We start from the raw sequence: 25,221 nt of genomic DNA, 5'->3' as shown, positions 1-25,221 counted from the left end.
TTACACTTTTTATGTCCCCATAGGGGGCTATCTATAGCAATCCTTTGATTGCTAATACTCTTCAGTGCTATGTATAGGAAATAGCACTGATCAGTATTATCGGTGATATTCTGCTCGATCTCGACCAGAGCAGAAGATCCCGGGAGACGGCTGGAGCCAGGTGAGGGGACCTCCGGCCGACATGCTGGATGATCAGATCGCCGCGGCAGCGCCGCGGGCGATCCGATCATCTATTTAAAGTACCGCACTGCCGCAGATGCCGTGATCTGTATTGATCACGGCATCTGAGGGTTAATGATGGACATCCGCCCGATCGCGGATGTCAGCCGTTACTGGCGGGTCCCCAGCTGCTTCTAGTAGCCAGAACCTGCCGTGTATGATGTCATACATAGGACGTAAATGGACGTAAATGTACTGGTGTGCGAAGTGCCGCCAAACCAGGACATACATTTATGTCCATGGTCGTTAAGGGGTTAAAGTGACAGTGGTAAGATATGCAAAAAACGCTCTGGTCCTACAGTGAAATTGGGTTAAGGGGCTAAAAGTAGTATAATAATAAAAAAAACTATATAAATTGGGTAGCGTTGTAGTCATATGGACCTAAAGAATAAAGATACATTTTCATTTTTACTAAAAAAGTTTATTGGATAGAAATGAAAATCTCATAGTTGCAAAATTGTGGGTTTATTTTTTCAATTTTGCCCCACAAATCATTTTCTTATAGATTTTGTGGTAAAATAAGGGATATTACTACAAAGTACAATTGGTTCCACATAAAACAAATCCTCATATGGGTCTTTAGATGAAAAAGTGAAAAATTACTGGCTATTAAATGGCGAAGAGGAAAAAAATAAAAACACAAAAATGAAAAATCGCAGTGTCATTAGTGGGGTTAATAAAGTTATCCAGCCAAAGACATCTTATCCCCAATCCAAAGGATAGGGGATAAGATGTCTGATCGTGCGGGTTCCGCTGCTGGGAGCCCTCGCGATCTTCGTGTAGCACCCGCAATCTATTAGGGGCTGCATCTCCAGTCTTGGAAAGCTCTTTCTTTCTGGGACTGGAGATGTGACGTAACCCCACGCCTCCTCCCGTAGACATGGAGGGCACTTGGCGTTATGTCACGTCTCCAGTCCAGGAAAGAAAGAGCTTTCCAATACTGGAGATGCAGCCCCTAATAAAATGTGGGTGCTGCATGGAGATCGTGGGGGGTCCCAGCGGTGGGACCCCCGCCCATCAGACATCTTAACCCCTATCCTTTGGATAGGAGAATAAGAGGTCTTTGGCCGGATGACTCCTTTAATGTGGGGAATTTATATTTCACCCTGTTTTGTGGTGTAAATTTGTCTCACAGTTTGTCTCACATGCTGTTCAGTCTTTTTGCAATGTTCAGTAATTTAACATGTGCGATTATCACACCGTTTTTCGCAAAGCCTTCAATTGTTGCAAATCTACACCAGCCCCGACCTGGCTTACAAAACTGGCTGTGGACAGAATTAATAAAAAGTCAAAGGGGGAGATTTATTAAAACCTGTCTAAAGGAAGAACGGTGCAATTGCCCATAGCAACCAATCAGAATGCTTCTTTCAATTTTTCCAAAGCAGCAATCTGGTTGCTATGGGCAACTGCACCACTCTTCCTCTGCACAGGTTTTAATGAATCTTCTCCAAAAGTCCCACATTTTGTCACACGGGTTAAAAAATGGAAGGAAAAGTCTCAGAGGAAGCATCAAAGTACAGATGTGGGGATAGGTGTCTATGGCTGCAGTACTTCTTTAATAAAAAAATGATAACACTGTAACATTCTGTATTGCTGCTGCCTTTCATTCTAATAATTGACAGAAATAGCATACAAGAATAGTTTTTTATGTCGATGGGGGATGGGGAGAGGGGAGGTTTCCTGCTGTTCGCTTACTGCAGAATTCAGCTGACATACAAATGTAAATGTATCAGGAGCCATGCTTCCAGAAAAGAATTTCAGAGCTCTTGATCGTTGCCCCCCTGACTTGTCACTTTCTATGTCATGCTTGTGTTTGCTGTGCAGGTAGAGTCAGTAAACAGGAAATGCAAGAGGGGGAGGGTGCAGTTTATGCCTGTTAGTGATCAGATCACACGTGCAAGTGAGTAGGCGGAGCAGCAGAGCTAAACACGGATCCCACTGGTTGTTTGAACTCGCATGCAAATTCAGAAGTGAAAGCAGCAGTTGTATTCTGGGTATTAGCTTTTTCGACTTTTATACAGATATAACAGCTTGTATTTTTCTTGTAGTCATAGCTCTAACTATGATGTCCAGGGTTCCTTATTTGTTAGGTTGTGTTCAGGGTTCCTTATTTGTAACACTGTGTGGGCGTCTCCCTAATGTTAGACGCAGGGTCCTATCACCCGGAGTGTCTGTAGAGCAACAGAAGGTTAGGACTATACTTTCAGGGATCATTTCTATAGGTCTTAATTGTGGAAATGTCACAGAAAGTGTCCAAGCTCACCAACCATGAGGAGGAGCTGTAGTGATCTCTCTTGAGCGCGAAGTGAGCTTTCAGTTCTGCTTCATTGCAGGGACTGGCTGCTGTTGATGACCGTTCTCCTCCTTCTCTATCATAGAGAGGGTGGAGAGAGATTACAAGCTGAGTGGTTGGTTTATATTTGGTAATAAAGATAGAAAAATGGAAGTAATTTGGGAATCACTCTTAGAAGTTCCATGATGTTCTCTTGTCTTTTCTCTGCTTGTTATACTGTCTTGAATGTTTGTGGAACAATAGTTATATTGCACAGAGAGATGTGCTGCAACTGAGAATAAAAGCGGAATGTGTTTATATTTTTTTTAAGAGAGTGTCATAAAGATTTACTATGGTAGTGTCGCTATATGAACAGTAATTGTGTTAGTTTATCGTGTGCTGAGTTCTAACCTGTGTTGCATTGCAGTAAATTTTATATTCATGACGGTTGATTGCTAATAAAGTTACTTTCTATCGAAAAAAAAAGTTAGTAGACGGAGTGACAGAGCTAAACTAGGTTCCTGCTGGTTGCTTGAACTCACATGCTAAGTAAAAGCAGTTTTCTTCTGGGTATTAGTTCTTTCGACTTTTATACATGTTTAAGAGATTCTATTTTTCTCGTAGTCGTAGCTCTAACTAATATATCACTGTGTTCAGGGTTCCTTATTTGTTAGGTTGTGTTCAGGGTTCCATATTTGTTAGGTTGTGTTCAGGGTTCCATATTTGTAACACTGTGTGGGCGTCTCCCTAATGTTAGACGCAGGGTCCTATCACCCGGAGTGTCTGTAGAGCAACAGAAGGTTAGGACTATACTTTCAGGGATCATTTCTATAGGTTGTAATTGTGGAAATGTCACAGAAAGTGTCCAAGCTCACCAACCATGAGGAGGAGCTGTAGTGATCTCTCTTGAGCGTGAAGTGAGCTTTCAGTTCTGCTTCATTGCAGGTACTGACTGCTGTTGATGACCGTTCTCCTTCTCTATCATAGAGAGGGTGGAGAGAGAGATTACAAGCTGAGTGGTTGGGATTACTCTTTTTTGTTAAGTGGAAAGTAGATTATGAATTAATCACTAGAGTACACATCATCTAGATGAGCTTCTGTATGTGAAACGATAAACCGTTATTGCACTCGACTGTATATATCCAAAACTATTAGACGGCCCTGGATATATTGAGATGTCAACAAGACGAACAATACATGGTGCTAATTGTTTTGAAACAGATTCTAATTTATAATATGCTGCTGAATATATAAAACCAATAGATGGCGCTAGGTAGTTTGAGCATATTACAAGTGAACGTCAATAGATGGCGCTAGTTAGCCTGAGCGTATTACAATTGGACGAAAATAGATGACGCTAGGTAGGTTATTACAAGGGAAAGATATGCATTACTCGTCCAAAACCAATAGATGGCGCTATGCTTTGAATAGGGAACGCGCACAGTTCAGGAGGCGTTTTCCGGTTAAAGTTACTTTCTATGCCGCGGGTTCAGGGTAATGGTGTTTTCCAGTCTTTTCCTTGCCCTCACTAGACATGGCTGACAGGGTGTTAGTCACATCTCTATGGTAGCATCACTTCCTCCCAGGGTGCCCCGCGTTCCCGGAAGCGGCCTCAGCTGTGTAAGCAGAGAGATAACCAGCTGGTCAGGATGGAGGAAGAGGAGCTGGAGGTGGTGGAGGAGCTAGAGGCTGTATTACACTTGGCGCCTGAGGTGCAGCAGGCCATAGAGCAGGTACGGGAAGGCCACAGCGGCTTATGGCGTCAGTAGGGTATAATACATGTTACGTTATGAGTTCTGGGGTGGTATACATGCACCCACTGTAAGTGCCAGCCCTCGTTGTGTGGGTAAAATGGGCTGACAGGCTCTGAACACAGTTAACATTAATAAGAGCAGTGGTCTTCAAGTTGCTGCACTACAGCTGTTGCAAAACTACAACTCCCAGCATGCCCGGACAGCCAACGGCTGTCCGGGCATGCTGGGAGTTGTAGTTTTGCAACAGCTGGACATCCACCGCTTGGAGACCACCGCAGTAGGCCTGTGGAAAATCTGTTTCTGTCACTTCGCCCTTAAAGGGCTTGTCCATTTCTAGTGACAGCTGGTTCCAGAGAAATGAGGTCAGAATTCTTTTTACATTTATTCTGCCCTTTGCCAGAATAAAACAAGCAGCAGGGGGTCCATTCACCTAGACGGGTATAGAGGTTTTCTCCATTCACACAGCCGCCAGTACCAGTGGACCTTTGTTGGGCAGAGATCATTAGACGAACATGTTGGCACCTGTTATGACTGCCCTTTGTTTGTTAGTGCCATGGAATGTATCTTCTGTTATCACCCTTTACTGTGCCAACATCCCCAAAGTGATGAAGTTTAGGGGCCTGGGCCATCAGGACTGGTGCCACCCCTCTTGGTAGTGACAGGGGATCTGTTCTGTGTAACTGCTCAGGATACTTAGGCACTGGCACCAAAGCTGCTTTCACACTATGAAAAGTACCTGTTATAAAATAGCGGGCGATCGCGGGGTTAAACCACCATTAGAAAATCCCATTATAGTCTATAAGATTTTTCTAATTGCCATTTTAACCCGTTATCGCCCGTTCTTTTATGACGGGATATAGTAATGGGAGAAATAGTGCATGCACTATTTCTTCCGTTCAATCGCCCGTTATGAATAACGGGCGATAACGGGTTAAAATGGCTATTAGAAAAATCTTATAGACTATAATGGGATTTTCTAACATATGTTAGGGATTTTCTAATGGCGGTTTAACCCCGCGATCGCCCGCTATTTTATAACGGGTACTTTTCATAGTGTGAAAGCAGCCTAAGATGCATTTCAGCTATTTACCCATCAGTGCCCTTCATAGAGAGACTACGTAATGCTTGGGTTTTGCAGTCTCCCAGAGCGTTAGTTACTTTTGGCAGTGGCCGAGCTTGAGAGGTTTTCTTTTTCATGTATAGAGACCAATATTATAACGATACAGTTCTGTATGTACTGGATCACGGAATCAACAATAGTATTGAAGGAATATTCTGGATTCCTTTTTATATCTAACTGTGCTCAGGGCGCAGTTAAATAGAAAAAAAATAAACGATATTTACCTTCCGCACTACTGTCATAGTGTGAGTCCCTGTTCCAACGCACTTCATCATGTCAGTATGGACACAAGAAACTTCTTGCTCAGCCAGTCAATGGCTATAATGGTGTCTTGTCTCACACTCATCGAGCAGGCAGGTCCTTGTGCTGTGACACAGAAATCAACACTGACAGCAGCGAAGGTACGTGTATGATTAGTTTTTTCTTCTTAAAGGGGTATTTCGGCCAAATACATCTTATCCCCTAGCCAAAGGATAGGGGATAAGTTGTCTGATCGCGGGGGGCCCACCGCTGGGACCCACCACGATCTCCGTGCTGCACCCGCATTCTATGCAGGGCTGCGTCTCCAGTCTCGGAAACTTCTTTGTTTCCAGGAATGGAGACGTTACGCCACGCCCCCTCCATTCATGTCTATGAGAGGGGGCGTGACGGCTAAGATGTGGGGATAAGATGTATTTGGCCGGAATACCCCTTTAACCCCTTAAGGACCAAGCCCATTTTCACCTTAAGAACCAGGCCAATTTTATTTTTGTGTTTTCGATTTTTCCTCCTCGCCTTCTAAAATCCATAACTCCTTTATATTTCCATCTACAGACCCATATAAGGGCTTTTTTTTTGCGTGACCAATTGTACTTTGTAATGAAACCTCTCCTTTTACCATAAAATGTACGGCGAACCCCAAAAATATTTTTTTTTTAGGGAGGAAATATAAATGAAAACCACAATTTTGCACACTTTGGAGGGTTTTGTTTTCACACTGTACAATTTACGGTAAAAATGACTTGTTCTTTATTCTGTGGGTCAATACGATTAAAATGATACCCATGGCTAGATACTTTTATATTTTTGTACCGCTTAAAAAAAAAAAAATCTAAAACTTTTTGTACAAAATCAGTAATCTAAAATTGCCCTATTTTGACCACCTATAACTTTTTCATTTTTCCGTATATAGGGCGGTATGAGGGCTCATTTTTTGCGCCATCATCTCTACTTTTTATTGATACCACATTTGCATGTATAAAACTTTTAGATAATTAAAAAAAAAAATTTGGGGAATAAAATGTGACAAAAAAGCAGCATTTTTGGACTTTTTTATTTTTTTACGTTTACGCCGTTCAACGTACGGAATCATTAACATATTTTGATAGATCAGAAATTTACGCACGTGGCGATACCAAGTATGTTTATAAAAAAAATTTACGCTTTCTGGGGGTAAAATGGGAAAAACGGACAATTTTAATTTTTATTGGGGGAGGGGATTTTTTACTTTTTATTTTTTTTACTTCCTATTTTTATATTTTTCAACTTTTTTTTTTTTTTTTTTACACTTTTTTTCATGTCCCCGTAGGGAACTATCTATAACAATCATTTGACTGTTAATAATGTTCAGTCCCATGTATAGGACATAGCACTGATCAGTAGGGATGTAAGAAAAAATCGATTCTCGCGATAATCGCGATTTTTCATTTGCCGATACAGAATCGATTCAAAATATTTTTGAATCGATTCTTTTAGGGATGTGGAATTTTTAATAAAACGCACTTTTCTTACCTGCCAACGAGCCCCCGGAGCTCCGGTACAAGTGTTCGGTCCCCGGGCTGTATTCTTCTTACTTCCTGTTAGCCCGGCACGTCACATGGAGCTTCAGCCTATCACCGGCCGCAGCGATGTCCCGCCTCCGCTGGTGATAGGCTGAAGCTCCATGTGACGTGCCGGACTAACAGGAAGTAAGAAGAATACAGCCCGAAGACCCAACACCTGTACCGGAGCTCCGCGGGCTCGTTGGCAGGTAAGATAAAGTGCGTTTTATTTTATTTTGCAGCACCGGAGTACTAGATCGCCGCTGTCAAAGCTGACAGCGGCGTCTATTGGGATCTATGAATGCTCCCAGGTGGGCGATATATCGCGATGTATCGTCACCTAGACGGTATCGCGATATATCGCGATATATCGAATCGTCACACTGGTATCGCGATTCGAATCGAATCGCCAAATTCTTGGCGATTCACACCCCTACTGATCAGCATTATCGGCTATCTCCTGCTCTGGTCTGCTCGATCTCAGACCAGAGCAGGAGACGCTGGAAGATGGACGGAGGCAGGTTAGGGGACCTCCGTCCTCCATTACAGATGATCGGATCGGCATGGCAGCGCTGCGGGTGATCCGATCTTCTATTTTAATGTGCGCACTGCTGCAGATGCCGTGATCTGTACTGATCATGGCATCTGAGGAGTTAATGGCGGACATCCGCGGGATCGCAGATGTCGGCCATTACCGGTTGGTCCCTGGCTGCTGATAGCAGCTGGAACCTGCCATGTATGACATGAGCACCGCTCCAATGCCTGCGGTCATACACAGGACGTAAATGTACATCCTGGTGCGGGAAGTACCACCAAGCCAGGATGTACATTTACGTCCGTGGTCGTTAAGGGGTTAACTGAGCCCAGAACAAATAATTCTCTGGAATACCCTAGAGGTTGTCTCAGACCAGACACCCTGTCCTATGAACATTCACCAGACTTGTTTTGATGAAATTATCCAGTCTGTGTTACATAGGTGCACATAGAAATGCCCCCATTCAAATTCCTCTGTGGGGCAGGTTTCATATCTGATAATATTGCTATTATAGAGTGTAGTGAAAAAATGATCAGTTACACTGAACAAAGTCAAGGTATCCGTGGCTAGCTCTATGCCTCGCCAATCAAAGAATTCACACTGCGGAATCCCTGCCCAGGGATACACTGGGCAGAGACTCAGTGGCCAGCACTAGGACCACTCGAAAAGGCGCCGTCTCTATTAGCGGAGTCTGGGATTCTAGATTTTCACGGTGGAACTTCTGCTGTTGAAATTCCGTAGTATGAATGCTACAGCAGAATCCCACAATGAGAGGCAGCTGCAATGGATTTTTCACAGTGGAAAATATGTAGTGTTACTGGACCCTGATAGGGTTACTTCTGAAGGCCTTAAGATTATTCTAATAATTATTTCAATGTTACTGAAAGAGCTTTATTGTCCGTTCAGTCATTACAAGTCATACAATAAATTACAGTCACACAGAGCATGACAGTACAATACACAGCAAAGGTTCCCTAATCTATACATGCTACTCTATACTCTGCTCAATCCTGAAAGAAAAAAGCATCAAAAATAAAAATAACCAAACAATACAGTGTGTGAGGAGGGGCGTCAATGTATCTGTTGTGAATGGCCTGATCCCATTTTATCTGTCTACTTATGTTACCATTCACTGTACTCCGGTCAGATAAAGAGGACCATACCAGAAAGTGGTCTGTACAGAACAAGAACTGTGAGGCACGGCCGCACTTCTACTCTCCCCTGCCCGGCACTGTACTCTGTGATGTCAAGTTCTCTTCACATCATAGATTCATATTTGCCGCTCAGAGCTGTGATTGGCCTGATGGTTCCGGCCAATCACAAGTCTCAGAGGCATATATGAATCTATGATGGAAAGAGAACTTGACATCACAGAGTACAGTGCCGGGCAGGGGAGAGTAGAAGTGCGGCCGTGCCTCCGGCTTCTATACATTATACAGGATGATCGCAGCGGATGTCAGGAGTGACACCTGCTGCGATCTGTCTATTAATGCAGGTACTACAGCTCTCAGCATGGATCAGAGTGTGCTTCATGTTGGGAGTAGTAGTACCTGCAGTAAGGGACTGATCGCAGCGGGTGTCACACCTGACACCCATTGCGATCGTCCTTTAGATTGCTGAGATGTGGAGCAGCTCTCTTCAGTGCTCTGCATCTCTCTGCTGTATACGGGCGGTGAGTGATGTGAATACATAGGAAAAAACAGGTCACTGACCTTGAAAGAAAATTGGGACATCAACCAGGGCGCAAACTTTTGAATAGAATTAATATACTTTATTGGATGGATGCAACGCAATGAAAGGGAGCGTTTCCCGATGACGATACAAATTCAACTTGATAGTTACTGATCTGTTGACAACAGAGACACCGAGTTTTTTACATTTAAAACTACCCTTTTTAAGTGGTGGGAATAGATAATCATATATGCTGCTCACAGCGGGGATTGGCTGACACCATCTGGCCAAACTCCGCTCTGAGTGGCAAATATGAATATTTTATTCACATCACTGGCCGGCCCGGAGTTCAGGGCAGAGATAACACTCCGCATCTCTGCAATATAAAGGGCGATCTCATCGGGTGTCAGGAGTGACACCCAGGGTGATCTGCCTTAGTGCAGGTACTACAACTCCCAGCATGGAACAGTTTGTTCCATGCTGGGATTAGCAGTACCGAAATAATGAATAGAATAAAGTAAAAAACATACACATAAATATTGAGACATTGACACAATTCTAACATTTTTGTCTCTATACACCACCACAATGGATTTGAAATGAAACAAACAAGATTTGCTTTAACTGCAGATTGTCAGCTTTAATTTGAGGGTATTTACATCCAAATCAGGTGTACAGTGTACAAATGTTGTTTAGCCAGTAGGTATAGACTAGGGATCGACCGATTATCGGTTTGGCCGATATTCACGATTTTGGGCGTTATCGGTATCGGCAATTACCTTGCCGATAATTCCCCGCCCCCCCACACCGCGCCGCACCCCCCACCAACCCACCGCACCGGCCCCATTGCTTCCCCGATCCCGGTTTTATAATTACCTGTTCCCGGGGTCCATGCTATTTCTGGCTCCTGCTGCATCTTAAGTAACGCTGTGCGCTGCGCCATGACGAGTGACGTCCCCAACGCGACGTCACCGTCAGTGCGCCCAGTGACAGCTCAGGAGGACGCCACCCGAGCCAGAAGTAGCGTGGACCCAGGAACAGGTAATTATAAAACCGGGGATGGGGGAGGCAATGGGGCTGGTGCGGTGTGGTGGGGGGGCACGGTGCGGCGGTGGTGGCGGTGATAGGACTTAGCAGGACGCCCGTACAGGCAGGGGAACAGCCGTTGCAGTTCATTGATTTAAAGCGCCCGCTTTAAATAAATGATCTGATGTGGTGTCGCGGGGGGGGGGGGGGGGGATAGTTATCGGCTATCGGCCCTAACCTCCACAGATTATCGGTATCGGCCCTAAAAAATGGATATCGGTCGATCCCTAGTATAGACTGTACTGTAAAACATCATAAGGATAGTCAATGAACACAAACATAAATATTTTGACATCTTGGAACAAAAACTATTGTTGAGTATTGAATAGACACTAAAATGGCTGAATGGTTGCCATGATATTATACTGTCATTCTACATGAGACCCTCATAGATCGGACACCAGATGTTTCTGGTTATACACAAGTAAAACTGATGAATGGTTAGATTTTTGTTAGTTAACAAGTATTATCATTTTCATTTGTAGGTGTTCCCAAGCCAGGACCCATTGGATCGAGCAGATTTCAATGCCGTAGAATATATAAACACTCTTTTTCCAACTGAACAGGTAAGTCTGATGGGTTTATGTGTGAAGGGGATTCTGGCAGTGTCATAAGTACCATAGTGTCAGACCATGTGGCTGCATTGTCATCAGATTAATGGAGGGGGGTAATTGACATGTATGCCGCTTACTGGGCACTAGTGACTGGAGCAGATGCCCACTGATAATGCTTATGCAGTGTGTTGGGAGAGATAGTAGTGTGGTATGTAAACCTGAGCCACATTTAGCTTGGTTGTCTGATGTGTCATGGAGGCCACATGTGGCTGGAGATTATTCTCTGTTCTTTATTTGTAATTACAGGGATAATTGTCATTAAAGGAAACCTGTCACAGGCAAGATGTAATACAGTCCAATCTGCAGGCATCATGATACAGAGCAGGAGGAACTGGGCAGATTTATATATAGTCTCAGAATAAATAATCTATTCATATAATCCTCTGCTTATTCTAAACTAAGTAGTCAAATGGGTGGTGCTAATCAGTGATTGACAGCAGTCTCTATAAAGTGTGTGTACAGAGAGAGCTCTCAATCGTTGAGTAAGAACACCCAATTGACTACTTAGCCCAGAATGAGCAAAGAATTACATGAATAAATGACAAGTTATCCTGGAATCAATTTATGTAAAAAAATAAACAAACATTTATGGTATCTCTACTTGCGTTAGCCCCTTAAAGGGGTACTCTGCCCCTAGACATCTTATCCCCTATCCAAAGGATAGGGGATAAAATGTCTGATCGTGGGGGTGCCGCCGCTGGTGACCCCCGCGATATTGGCTGCGGCACCCCAGACATCTGGTGCACAGAGCGAACTTCACTCTGTGCTGGATGACGGGGCGGAGGCTCGTGACGTTACGTTCAAGGTCAAGCCCTGCTCTTGACGGACATGCCCTCTCAATGCAAGTCTATGGGAGCGGGCGTGATGGCCGTCACGCCATAGACTTGCATTAAGGGGGCGTGGCTATGATGTCACATATCCTGCATCTCCCTCTCCTCATTCATGTGAACGCGCATTCCGGACCACGCTGTGCCACGCTGCCCAACCAGTGTTGATTTTTTTTTTAAATAAAATATATTACAAACATTTTTCTTTTTACATAATGTATTTAATAAAAAATATTTTTTCTTTATGAGAGTACCCATTTAAATGCCATTGACCATGCAGTTTAACCCCTGGACATGTTTATTTATTTTTTTTCTTTGCACTTTCGTTTTTTCCACTTGGCCTTCCAAAAGCCATAACACTTTAAATTTTCCACTTACAGATCCATATAAAGGCTTGTTTTTTTGCGCCAATAACTGTACTTTATAATGACATCACTCATTTTACCTCCAAATCTACAGCGAAATGAAATTTTTTTTTGTGTAGAAATCGAAAAAAAAAAGCAATTTAGCAACTTTTGAGGGCTTCCGTTTCTATGCAGTGCACGTCAGTATTAATGACATATTATATTTATTTAATAGGTCCATACAGTTACAATGATACCCAATTTGTATAGGTTTTGTTTTATTTACAATTCTTTTTTAAATGATAACTTTTTGTATGAAAATGTGTATATTTAAAATTGTCCTTTTTTGACCCCTATAACTTTTATTTTTTTTCTTATATGGGGATGTACGATGGTTCATTTTTTGCGCCATGGTCTTAAGTTCTTATTGATACCATTTTTGTTTTCATGGAACTTTTTGATCTCTTTTTATTCATTTTTTTTCTGGTATAAGAAGCGCCCAAAAATATGCAATTCTTAACTTTGTAATTATTTTACGTTTATGCCATTGACGGTGCAGTTAAATTAACATTATATTTTAATAATTAGGACAATTACACACACGGCGATACCACTTATGTTATTTATTTTTGTTTACATAATTTTATTTTTAAAATGGGAAAAAATTTGTAACTTTTATTAGGGAAGATAAAATTCATGTTTATTAGCTTTTCTTTAACACTTTATTCACTATTTTTTAGTCCCCATAGGAAACTATTACATGCAATCTTCCATAAGAGAGCATTTATCTGTGTTATCAGTGCTCAATTGCTACAGCCTGCAATGGCTGGCAGCAGCAAAGGAGCACTGATCGGGCAGCACGGAAGGAGGTAAGAGGCTTCCCTCCATCCGTACAGCTGATCGGGACATCCCAGTTTCCCGCTGATGGCACTTTTAGACGCTGTGATAAACTTTGATGCCAGCGTCTAAAGGGTTTATGCCGGACGTTGGCCTGATCAGCAATATCCGGCATTAGCCATGGGTCCTGGATGCTGATAGCCGCTGGTGTAGAGCCGTAGAATGTGTTTTGCCATAGAATGTGTTTGGGTGACTCAGCACTTTTCAGTGTTTGAGCATCACAGCCCCATCACATTCAATTAGCTGACACTCCCACACCCACCCCCTACCAATGGTTACTGCGGGGGCTGGGGGGCATGTCATATATCCCCAAACACCATTCACTGCAAGAGGATGTCTCATGCTGTGATAGCCAAAGCTTCATGAGGGATCGCGCTTGCGGTGGACAAGATGACAGCTGGAGGATGAAGCATGTCTCCTCCCGCTGTCAGACCTGCACCCGTGGGGGTAATCAGTGTGTCAGCGCAGCGGCTGACAGTTCACCTATTCCCCCACAATGGGGACCATGCGCCCGCAGGGGAAATCATGATAGCGCCTCGGCTGACATGTAACACATTCCCCCGCCATGGGGACACAGCGCCCGCCGGGGAATCAGTGTATAAGCGCTGCGGCTGACAGTTAACATGTTCCCCGCCGCGGGGGGGAATCGGCTATCATGATTCCCCCTGCAGGCGCACGGTCCCCATGGCGAGGGATTTAGTAACATGTCAGCCGCAGCGCTATCATGATTCCCCCATGGGCGCACTGTCAGCTTCTCACCACGAAAGCGCGCTGTCCCCACATCAGATAATGAATGAATTGTCAGCCGCAGAGCGCTGTACCCACATCGGGGAACTAATCATATGTGACCCGCAGGTGTTGCTCTGCTTCCCAGACATCCCCCTAAAAGTGATTGGGAAAAGGGTTAACTGTGAGCCGCAGTGCAGGGCTTCTGTTCCCCGATCGCCGTTTGGGTATCGGAGAACAGAATCTGTCACCTCCCCCTGCAAGCGCTGAAAGCCAGTGAGCCGCGGGCGCTGCAGAGCAGAAAGCCAGTGTGAGCCGCGGGCACTGCAGAGCAAAAAGCCAGTGTGAAAAGCTAATCATTCATTCCCCGACATGGGCAGAATGTGCAGGGACAGGGGACATCGCTTTTGGGGGGGTGGGGTGGGGGTTTTGAGAATCAGGGCAGTGCCCGTGGGTCACATATGATTAGTTCCCCGATCATAATAGCGCTGCGGCTAACATGTTACTTATTCCCCCGCCATGGGGACCGTGCGCCCAAGGGGGGGGAACAATTCCCCTGAATCTTCCCGCGGGCGCATGGTACTCATGGCAGGGAATGGGTTAACTGTCAGTTACAGCGCTGATACACTGATTCCCCCCCGCGGGTGCAGGGTCCCCATGGCGGGGGAATGTGTTACATCTCCGCTGCAGCTCTATCAGGATTTCCCCCGTGGGCGCATGGTCGCTATGATTGGGGAATAGGTTAACTGTCAGCCGTTGCGCTGACACACTGATTCCCCCCGCGGGCGCCGATCTGACAGCGGGAGGAGACATGCTCCATCCTCCTGCTGTCACAGTAAAGTGTCAGCCGCGGGTGCAGGTCTGACAATGGGAGGAAACATGCTCCATCCTCCAGCTGTCATCTTGTCCACTGCAAGCGCGATCCCCCATGAAGTTTTGGCTATCACAGCAAGAGACATCCTCTTGCTGTGGTAGCCGAAGTCGCACATCCTCCTGCTGTGGTAGCGGAAGTCGCACAGCAGTGAACAGTGTCTGGGGATGACTATATATGTCACATGACACGCGCACCCCCCCCCAGCCCCCACAGTAACCAATGGTAGGGGGCGGTTGTGCGAGTGTCAGCCAATTAAATGTGATGGGGCTGTGAAGCTCAAGCACTGAAAAGTGCTGAATCACCTTATCTTATTCTATGGCAAAACACATTCTACGGCACTACACCGGTACCATGCAAGTATGATGCCAGTTCAGCTCCTGAGCCCACTTCATACCCGCCGTTTATAAACGCTGTCTAAAGGGGGGGGTGGCCCTGCTGTCTAAAGGGGGGGGGGCCTGCGGTCTAAAGGGGGGGGGGGCTGCGGTCTAAAGGGGGGGGCCTGCTGTCTAAAGGGGGGGGGAGGGGCTGCTGTCTAAAGGGGTCTGTAAAAGCAATGGTCTGCAGTCTGCACATACACATGTGTATAGGAGTGCTATATAAAAAAAAATGTAAATTTACTGCTCCCCCAATAGAAATGAGCTCCCCCTTTTCCTATTGCAATACAAAAAAAAAAAAATAAATTTTTTTTCTTTTACATATTTGATACTACTGTATGGCTAACTGTCTGAACTATTAAAATATTAGTGAATCATTAAAAAAATGTTTTTAATAGTTCAGACAGTTCCCCATGCGGCAATATCAAATTTACACTGGTTTCTGTACAGGATCATTAATAATGATAGCAAATAAACGGCGTAAATGAATTTTTTTTTATATATATATAAAATTGCTGCTGTTTGGTCACATCACATGCCAGAAACTTTTAATATGGCCATTGTACATAGTTTTTCAAGTAGAATCAGCTGAACTCCTTTTTTTTGCATTTTGACATTTTCTCCGATTAATCGATTAACCGATAAAATAATCGACAACTAATCGATTATTAAAATAATCGTTATCTGCAGCCCTATTCTCTGTAATGTCCACTAGAGGGCCAATCTCCAAGCAGCCTTGCCTCAGTGACTGCAGCACAGAGTGTATATATAGTGTAGCTGACTCCAAGGCCATCTTAACATATTCAGGAATCTGGCAAAATACAGGTGCAAATTTTGCTGGCAATACATGTGAATTGGGAAATTTATATCCCCTTTACACCCTCAGAAAAAATTATTTCAACAGAACAATGAACATGTTGTCCTTGTTTCTGGAAAACAGTGGTTTGGTCCTATTAAATTAAAGCAGAGCTAAAACTAGTTTTCACATCTGTCTTCGGGACCTCTGTCACATTTGGTGCTGGCGTTAATGGGTCCGTTGAGTTTTTCGCTCCTGTCGTCTTTTTGCAGGAGTCAAAGGGGACAGCATTATTTGTCCTGTTATTTAAATGAATTATGTAATGTAGGCCCCAAACAGAGCCCCTAAAGGCGGATGTGAACCTAGCCTAACTCTGGTGGTGGAACCCAAATATTGTTTGTAGCTTATTTTAGATTTTTTCTCCATTGTTTCTTTTTCTAAAGGCCTGTAATTCTGAAAATTTAGAACCAATTGAGCTTTTTTTTTTATTTGTATGTGTATATATATATATATATATATATATATATATATATATATATACACAATATATACGGATGGAACACAGTGGAATTTCTTGCTCATTTTCTCTGTGCACTGTGATATACGAAAAAAATAGTTCAATCCTATAGAAAGCCGCATATAACAGATTAATGTGGCAAATGACAAATGCTGCAGCAGCTTGGCTATACCTGTAATTCTTCCTTCTTACCATTAGAGGGAGCTTTGTTCCTATTTATTTTTGTTGCTATTATACAGGTCTTTAGTTTCACTGATAGTAAACTGTGTCCATATGTATTGAATTTGCAATAGTCAAACCAGGCAAAGATTTTTCAAAGAATCTGCAACGAAATCCGAGGCTCAAACTTGGATTTCTGTCATAGACGTGTCAGCAGATGTGTGCACATGCACTAGCTTTGTTTGTATCCAATGGAGCTTATCTGAGGTTTTTCCATTAAAAAAAAAAACTGTGCAAATAATGATCATTCTGTGGATTTGGAAATCCCCCCTCTTCACTTGCATTAGCTACAGAATGTTTAAGGACAGAAACCTGAACATGTGAATGGGATCTTAAAGAGTACCTGCCACTATGTGCCACTATGTACAGAGTTTATATTCTGGTGCTGGTATGTTCCCCCTCTTTATTAGGTGTGTGTGTGTGTGTGTCCCCGTAGTTTTTCTTTTTAAATTTCTGTATTTATCTTGTTATAAAGCTCGCTCACTGCTTGTGAGCTTTTTCGAGCAGGGATTGACAGGCAGGGAGCTGCGCTGTGCCCTTCAGTGTCCTAGCTGAACTGAGAGTTCGGACTTTCGGACTCATGCCAGGCTGGCATGAGTCAGAACTCTATGAGCGAGGATATGTAGGGAGACCCCTAGTGGTCGGTTTTTAAAAGGAAAAAAAAAATTGAAGATACATTTTTGTTAACCACATGTTATCAGAAAGTTGTTTCTAATACATTGATTAACAAAATATAAAAAGTTTTTGTGGTGACAGGTGCTCTTTAAGTGTTCAGTTTTGTACTATACAACCATGCCTACTTTTTGTCTGTTTCCTGTTTATTCTATCCTAGTCATGTCTCCTACTACTACTTCTCATGGTCTACTAACTACTTCATATTCCTTAGCATTTATAATGTTACAATGATGAAATATCCATATATATATATATATATATATATATATATATATATATATATATATAAACACACACACACGCAGACACCTTACCATAGCCACATGCTGTTGGCACCACGCAAAATGTTTGTTTGAGAAACCTGCTCAGAACGCAAGATGCTCCATCCACTAGATGTCACTGTTCTTCTTTGTGTACGCTTTGTTTATGGCACCCAAGTACACCAGTGAGTCCCAGCTCACCTAACAATCTCTCATTGGGGGAGATTTATCAAAACCTGTGGAGGGGTTGACCATTTGCCCAAAGCAACATAGAAAGAAAAGACATTCTTTTAATATAATGTAAAGTAAATATGTTTGTCTTATTTTGAGCCGAGGAACGTGCTCCTGAATCACCCAAAGTGCAAAAAAAGTGTAAGTATGTTATCTTTAAAGGGGTTATCCACCATAAGGGGATTTTAGTACGTACCAGTCAGACAGTAATGGACATGCTTAGGAAGGATCTGCGCTAAATGGCTATGTTGACAGATGACCATAACACTGTGGCTAGCTTTTTGTGAACTGGTATTTCCTGTTTCAGTTTTCTTCTTTGCCTACAAATCCCATAATTCCATTTTCCTCCCTCCCACACATCAGCCACCCCACCCATTGAAACATAAATGAGCTGCATTCATTCAAAAGACCTGTGGTTTACAATCAGGGTGCCTACAGCTGTTGCATTAGGTGCAGATTGATCTCTCTCCCACCAAGCGATCGCTCCACCCATTGAAGCAGACAGGCTCCCTGTCATCAGCTGACTAGTGATGTCAGGTCTCAGCCGCATTGCAAACTGGGAAAAAACTGAGACAACAGTCATTTTGTATGCTGTAAAAAAATTAATATTGGGGTGAAAATCACATAAGAATTGTGAGAAAACCATCACACACAGGTACAGACACTTTATTATGAACTACACTAACTTTAAAGTCCCTGTAGCATAGTCAAATAAAATACCCTTTAAGTTTATTTTATTAAGCACAATGTATAGTCTAAGATTCTCAGAAAAAAAACATTTTTGCCAAAAAACCTAACACACAAACATGTATCTATTCCTCTGTGTAGCATGGTAGAGTTCAGATCTGGTGTTCTTCATCATATTGTCGGTAAAGTTGGAGCTGTTGTTACTTTGACTAACTCTCTTATCTCTGTTGACCTCCCCATATACATGAACGTTTGGCATGGCCAGGTTTATGTGTAAGCTGCAGCCAGACAGCTCTGGCGGCGGCTTATCTCTCCCTAAACAATAGGTTTTGGCATTAAAGGGGTACTCCGTTGGGGCAGTGGCGTACCCCTTTAAAAATCTAAAATGCCTAACCCTTTTCTTCTCCAACATCATTTGTCAGAAGGCCGCCACATACCTTAGTCCGTTGGCCAAACCTGCTGGCGGCAGGTTTGGCCAACTATAGTTGTGTATGGGCATCTTTAGCTTGGGACCCCCCTTGGGACAGTGAGTGTTTGCAACAATCTTTGTAAAATGCTGCAGATTAAGTTGACACTATATAAATTATTGTTATTATTATACATCCTATAATCTGGACTTACTTTCTGTTATTAGAGGAGTTGTCTTATATGGACATTGTGTGGGGGGGGGGGGGGGGTCTGTTACATGTCATCGAAAGTCTTATAGGCCAGGCAGTGCTTTTTGGGAAGAATGTTTGCAAATGATGTAATGCTTTATTGTTTGATCTTGTTTCATAATCCATGCAGGAATGTTAGTGTAACGTGTGGTATGGTGTATAGTAGAGATAAGCGAACTCACAGTAAATTCGATTCGTCACGAACTTCTCGGCTCGGCAGTTGACTTATCCTGCGTAAAGTAGTTCAGCTTTCCGGTGGGCTGGAAAAGGTGGATAGAGTCCTAGGAAAGAGTCTCCTAGGACTGTATCCACCTTTTCCAGCCCACGGGAACACCTGAAAGCTGAACTAATTTATGCAGGAAAAGTCATCAACTGCCGAGCCGAGAAGTTTGTGACGGATCGAATTTACTGTAGGTTGGCTCATCTCTAGTGTTTAGTGTAGAGACACCTGTGCTGTATGTTGTACCGTCATGCTATGTGTGGTAATTGTATTCATTTATGTGCTGCTTCCTAGCATGTGCTACATCGCAGGACATCATATGTAGGTGTAATAATGTTTGATTTCTAATAAAACTGTCAATTTAAAAAAAGGGAATTTTCTGCCCAAACAGAATCTTCTCCAAAGGGAACAAGACCCAGGCAGCTTTAAGAGCCATTATCATTCACTGAAAGCTAACCTTGTCGGAAGAGAATGGCATGGTTCTTGGACCTGAAGTTTGGTAACACATTTCTTCTTTTTTGCAGTCCTTATCAAACATTGATGATGTTGTGAACAAAATTCGTTTGAAGATAAGGTAAATAATTTACTCATGAAATTGAGTACGAACACACAAAATTAAAGCATGTTAAATGAAGCCAATAGTTTCAGTTTAGTTCAGTTTCTCTAAAGTCTTTTAATTTTTATGCCATTTATGAGGTATCCTCTGCAGAAAACACCACTAACTCACTTGAACTACAGTCAAAGGATTTTACCGTATATACTCGAGTATAAGCCGAGTTTTCAGCACGATTTTTCGTGCTGAAAACGCCCCCCCTCGGCTTATACTCGAGTGAACTCTCCGCCTGTCAATCCCTTCTCAGTGGTCTTCAACCTGTGGACCTCCAGGTGTTGCAAAACTACAACTCCCAGCCGATGGCTGTCCGGGCATGCTGGGAGTTGTAGTTTTGAAACCTCTGGAGTTCCTCAGGTTGAAGTCCACTGCAGCATTCGTCATCATCCAGACCCCCCCCTTTAGTTTTCTACTCGCCTCCCCTCGGTGGGAAGGAAGGTTGAGCTGGTCCGGGCCATCTATGCTGCAGGGACCGTCCGGTGGGGAGGGCTAGTCGTTCCGGGCTGTCCATTTTCACCGGGGGGGGGGGGTGGAGGCCCTCGGGGGGGGAGGCCCTCTTCTCTGTTCTCCCGGCCTGCCCTGGACTAGTGACATTGCCTTGACGCCACCGCATAGGGACGTTCATTCGCAGCCTCCCTACGTCACTAGTCCGGGGCAGGCCCGGAGCGCGGAGAAGAGGGGCAGCCCGGAACAACTAATCCTCCCCACCGGACGTTCCCTGCAGCATTGATGGCCCGGACCACCGAGGGGAGATGAGTAGAAAACTAAAGGGGGGGGGGGGTCTGGATGATGACGAAGGCCACAGTGGTCTTCAACCTGCGGACCTCCGGAGGTTTCAAAACTACAACTCCCAGCATGCCCGGACAGCCAATGCCTGAAGGGATTGACAAACGGTCATGATGAAGGGGGGGATGATGATGATGGGGGTCTGGATGATGACAGGGGGGATGATGTATTTCCAACCCTAGGCTTATAGTCGAGTAAATAACTTTTCCTGGGTTTTCGGGGTGAAATTAGGGGCCTCGGTTAATATTCGGGTCGGCTTATACTCAATTATATACGGTACTTAAAAATACTATGCAGACGATTTAACACAGAGGGGTTTTATAGAAACTTTGAAAGGGAATAGAGAGGAGTTTCCCAGTGAGCTTCTAGGTCTTATTTTTCACAGGTACTTCTGAATAAGAGAGGCAATTCAATTTGGCTTGTCACCAGTCTTAATAAACATTGGTGTTCTTTGAATCCCTGTCTTATGTTCTGCCCCCTCAGCCCCTGCACTAGTCATCGCACAATATCATTTTTGTTCAGAGTGTTCCTATTGAGCGAGCCTGTGTTCTCTAAAATATATGTTGCAGTTAAGTGTTTCAGTTCAATCTGTAGATAACTCCTAATGGTTTTAGAGAAGAACAACAGACTAACAGTAAATTGCATTAATATGACGAATGCATGTGTTTTTTTTTTTTTGTTCCAGACGTCTGGATGACAGTATAAGAACTGTAGTTCGAGGTCAAACAAACGTTGGTCAGGATGGAAGACAGGTATAGATTTAAGCTGAATCTTTTATTCCAATTGCTTCACTGAAAAATCCACAAATGGCATTTTCACTGCTTCTGTATGTGCTAACATTTGTAATCTACATTTGTGTCTTGACATAAAAAAAATAACTTGAATTTCAAATGGGGGGTACAGTAAAAAGGAGTGTTCTGGGGAGGAACTTTTTAAATAGATATAAGCAAGAGCTGGAAAGAAAAACCCTATACTCGGAACCATGGTCCTGCTGCGCAGTGCTTTCAGGGTTGGTGTTTACACATTGAATTCTCCCCTCAGTCAATCAGTGGCAGTAGCCATGGACGGAAATCAGAAGATCAGTTTGGGTTACCATAGCAACCTGATAAGTATCAATTTAATAGCCACTTCTTCCTCTATTTAAGCCCAGGTCTTAGAGTATGTTCACACTACAGAGTGTGAACGGAATCTCCGCTCGCAGAATTCAGCGAGCGGAAATTCAGAATGGCAGCCAGAGGCGGCGGTAGGACCTAGGCTATGCAGTGTTCGCGGACTTCTGCGCAAAGAATGAACATGTTCTTTTTTGCGCAGAACAATTTCAGCGGCGGAATTGTCTGACGCTGAAATTCCACAGTGTGAACAGGTCTCGCGGAAACGCATTCACACTGATGATAATGTTCACTGTGCAGACTTTTACTCGCGGAATTCCACAGTGTGAACATACCCTTAAAGGGGTTCTCCGGTGGAAAACATTTTTTTTTTAAATAAACTGGTGCCGGAAAGTTACACAGATTTGTAAATTACTTCTATTAAAAATTGTTAATCCTTCCAGTACTTTTTAGAAGCTGTATGCTACAGAGGAAATTCTTTCTTTTTGAATTTCTTTTTTGTCTTGTCCACAGTGCTCTCTGCTGACACCTGATGCCCGTATCAGGAACTGTACAGAGCAGGAGAAAATTCCCAGAGCAAACCAATGCTGCTCTGGACAGTTTCTGACATGGACAGAGGTGGCAGCAGAGAGCACTGTGGACAAGACAAAAAAGAAATTTAAAAAGAAAGAATTTCCTCTGTAGCATACAGCTGCCAAAAAGTACTGGAAGGGTAAAGATTTTTTTTTATAGAAGTCATTTACAAATCCGTTTAACTTTCTTGCACCAGTTGATTTAAAAAAATACAAAAAAATGTTCCGCCGGAGTACCCCTTTAAGGCTCTTATCTGAGGTATAACGGCTACACCATATTAATACATTCTGTTCACATCGTGTCCCACTTGGGGAATACTCCATCGTGTCCCACAAGTGGGGAATACTCTCTTGTAGGTTTAGGGGTTGTGTTCATGCCACCATTGTGTTCTACATTTGCTCTGCACTGCATCGTGTTTGGAGATGCTTGTGTTGAAGTCTAAGCATCAGCCAGATGACAGACAGGTCTTTCTAAAGCTTTGGCAAGGACAGATCACTTGTCTTTGACTGTTGCAAGGCCTTCTAGTTTGGAGGGTTAGGGGATAGCCCTTTAGGGTATGTTCACATGTGCCTATTTTGCTTCAGATTTTCCACAGCAAATGATGCTATCCGCTGTGGAAGATAATATGCACATGTGAACGGACCTTAAGAATCCATTCACACAGGCGGATTTCGTGTGCATTCTCCGCAGTATATTTACACATACGGGATCTGGGGCATATTTGAAGCTGCAGATTTCATTGTAAACTAAATGATTTTAAATAACAACCAATCTTCAGCAAATCCTGTATGTGTGAACTTGCTTGGATTTATGATGAACAGCATGCTTGCACATTTATTAGTAGCATTTTGGAGATGAAAAGTATGCACTTTGAGAAAAAAGAAATATATCTTTATTGTTTTTTTTTTTTTTACATGCATTACTGCAAAGCTGTTTTCTATAAAAGGTGCACAAAACAGTTATGTGTTAGACTTTTTTGTTTAATTTTTTTTTAAAGATTATAGCAGTATCTATACACGTTTTCTTTGGCCATTATTGTGCTTGCAGTAGATACTAAAAATGTTTACACCAACATAAAATTCAAATGCTGATAACAACCTCCTTTTATATAGGGAAGTAGCTAAGGCTGGGTGTGAAAATTCTTTTGAAGGGTGTAACAGATTTCCTTGAAAGCTTTGGCACTTCATTTATTTTGCGTATGCAGAAAACAGATTTTTCTTTCCGTTTCCGTTTTTTATGGTTGTGTTTGTGGTGTATAGTGTAAAAATAAGGAAGTGTGTGTGTGTGTGTGTGTGTGTGTGTGTGTGTGTGTGTGTGTGTGTATATATAGATATGTATTTGTATAGATTGTAGAGAAACAGTGGCACGCCAATGCAATGAAAAAACGTGATTTTTTTTTAACACAAGGTGCGACGTTTCGGCTGGCTCACCCAGTAAAAACACTGATATACACACACAGAACAGTTTTTTGTTTTGTTTGTGATATCGGAGACAGGATGGATGCTTTGTATGGTTGCTAATACTGGTACTGCTGCTGGACTCCCCATTTCACTTGAGATCTGTTGGTATCTGTAATGCATTTGCAGGAAAAATTTGTGACAGTTGAACTCTTTAAAGGGAATGTGTCACTTTGTAATTTATGCATGAATAAAATTAAATATAAAATCAGTTAAGTTAAAATGTGTATGTGATGCAAGCGTACTATAGTTTACATTTTATTGAATTATAATGTTTTCAGTGGGGGCTGCCATTACTTAACGACACCTTTACAGATGCTCTACGGCATTCACTGGCCATAGACCCCTGAAAATGAAGCCCGTCTCGTAGGGGAACATTATCAGTGAAAATGCTGTGTTCTGCACAGCCCATGTCCGACACGAGGGTGCCGCGCCATGTTATTGAAGTCTGGAAGCAGTTGCTATGATGTCGGCTGCTTCCAGACCTATGTCACCCTCCCCAGCTGGCTTCTGTGGTCACTGGGCTGCCGCCTCCCTGCTGCTTTTAGCTGTTCTCTTGAAGCTGCAAGGAGCTGACAGCCCGGGGACCATCCCAGGGCCCCGAGCTCCTCTCCGGCTCCCTAGACCCCCCTAATGCCTGTCCCGGTACCTGACAGGAGCGCACATTGATTCACTGGCCGGCCATGTAATAAGGAACTGCCCGTAGCCGGAGTCAACTGCCCAGACGTGCGGGCCGGTTACTATGGAGACACAGGCGCACACATCGCTGGAGGTCAGTACGGCAGAGCAATGAGGACGGCTAGAGCGGATACTGGAGTTCAAGGACCAGTTGAGGACTCCATATTTCTTGAAATAATGCATGCTTGGCCTAGGTGAATATTTTCCAAACAGTGTTCCTCCAGCTGTTGCAAAACTACAACTCCCAGCATGCCCGGACAGCCTTTTGCTGTCCAGGCATGCTGGGAGTTGTAGTTTTGCAGCATCTAGAGGCACCCTGGTTGGGAAACACTTCTCCACACAGTATGGTCCCTCCACACCAGTGTTGCCCAACCAGAGTGCCTCCAGCTGTTGCAAAACTATAACTCCCAGCATGCCTGGACAGCAAAAAGGCACTCTGGTTGGGAAACACTGATGTGGAGGGGGGGGGGGCACTATCTGGAGAAGTATTTCCCAACCAATGTGCCTCTAGATGTTGCAAAACTGCAACTCCCTGCATACCCGAACACCCTTTTGTGTGGGCATGCTGGGAGTTGTAGTTTTGCAACATCCTGGTTGGGAAACACTGCTTTACAGTGTTGCCCCACCTTACCAGT

The 25,221-nt window shown here is 43.5% G+C and overlaps 1 protein-coding gene and 2 non-coding genes across 3 annotated transcripts in view; all 3 read left to right on the top strand.

Annotated features, from left to right (window-relative positions):
• Nucleotides 1-2,410: 2,410 nt before the first annotated feature.
• On the top strand, nucleotides 2,411-2,629 carry LOC130360113 (small nucleolar RNA U3). Its single transcript, XR_008890593.1, has one exon. It is a non-coding gene; the product is annotated as a small nucleolar RNA U3 (small nucleolar RNA).
• Nucleotides 2,630-3,294: 665 nt separating this feature from the next.
• Nucleotides 3,295-3,512, top strand: LOC130360042 (small nucleolar RNA U3). Its single transcript, XR_008890525.1, has one exon. It is a non-coding gene; the product is annotated as a small nucleolar RNA U3 (small nucleolar RNA).
• A 196-nt stretch (nucleotides 3,513-3,708) lies between these two features.
• Nucleotides 3,709-25,221, top strand: part of VPS53 (VPS53 subunit of GARP complex) — a 197,862-nt gene continuing 176,349 nt past the window's right edge. The window contains exons 1-4 of the mRNA XM_056556902.1: nucleotides 3,709-4,224; nucleotides 10,942-11,022; nucleotides 19,898-19,947; nucleotides 21,455-21,521. Of these exons, the coding sequence (XP_056412877.1) occupies nucleotides 4,141-4,224; nucleotides 10,942-11,022; nucleotides 19,898-19,947; nucleotides 21,455-21,521 (282 nt within the window). The 5' untranslated portion in view covers nucleotides 3,709-4,140. The remainder of the gene's footprint in view (nucleotides 4,225-10,941; nucleotides 11,023-19,897; nucleotides 19,948-21,454; nucleotides 21,522-25,221) is intronic.

Source organism: Hyla sarda, chromosome 2, assembly GCF_029499605.1.
Source record: "Hyla sarda isolate aHylSar1 chromosome 2, aHylSar1.hap1, whole genome shotgun sequence".
NCBI lineage: Eukaryota > Metazoa > Chordata > Amphibia > Anura > Hylidae > Hyla > Hyla sarda.
This window is presented reverse-complemented; position numbering and strand designations above follow the sequence as displayed.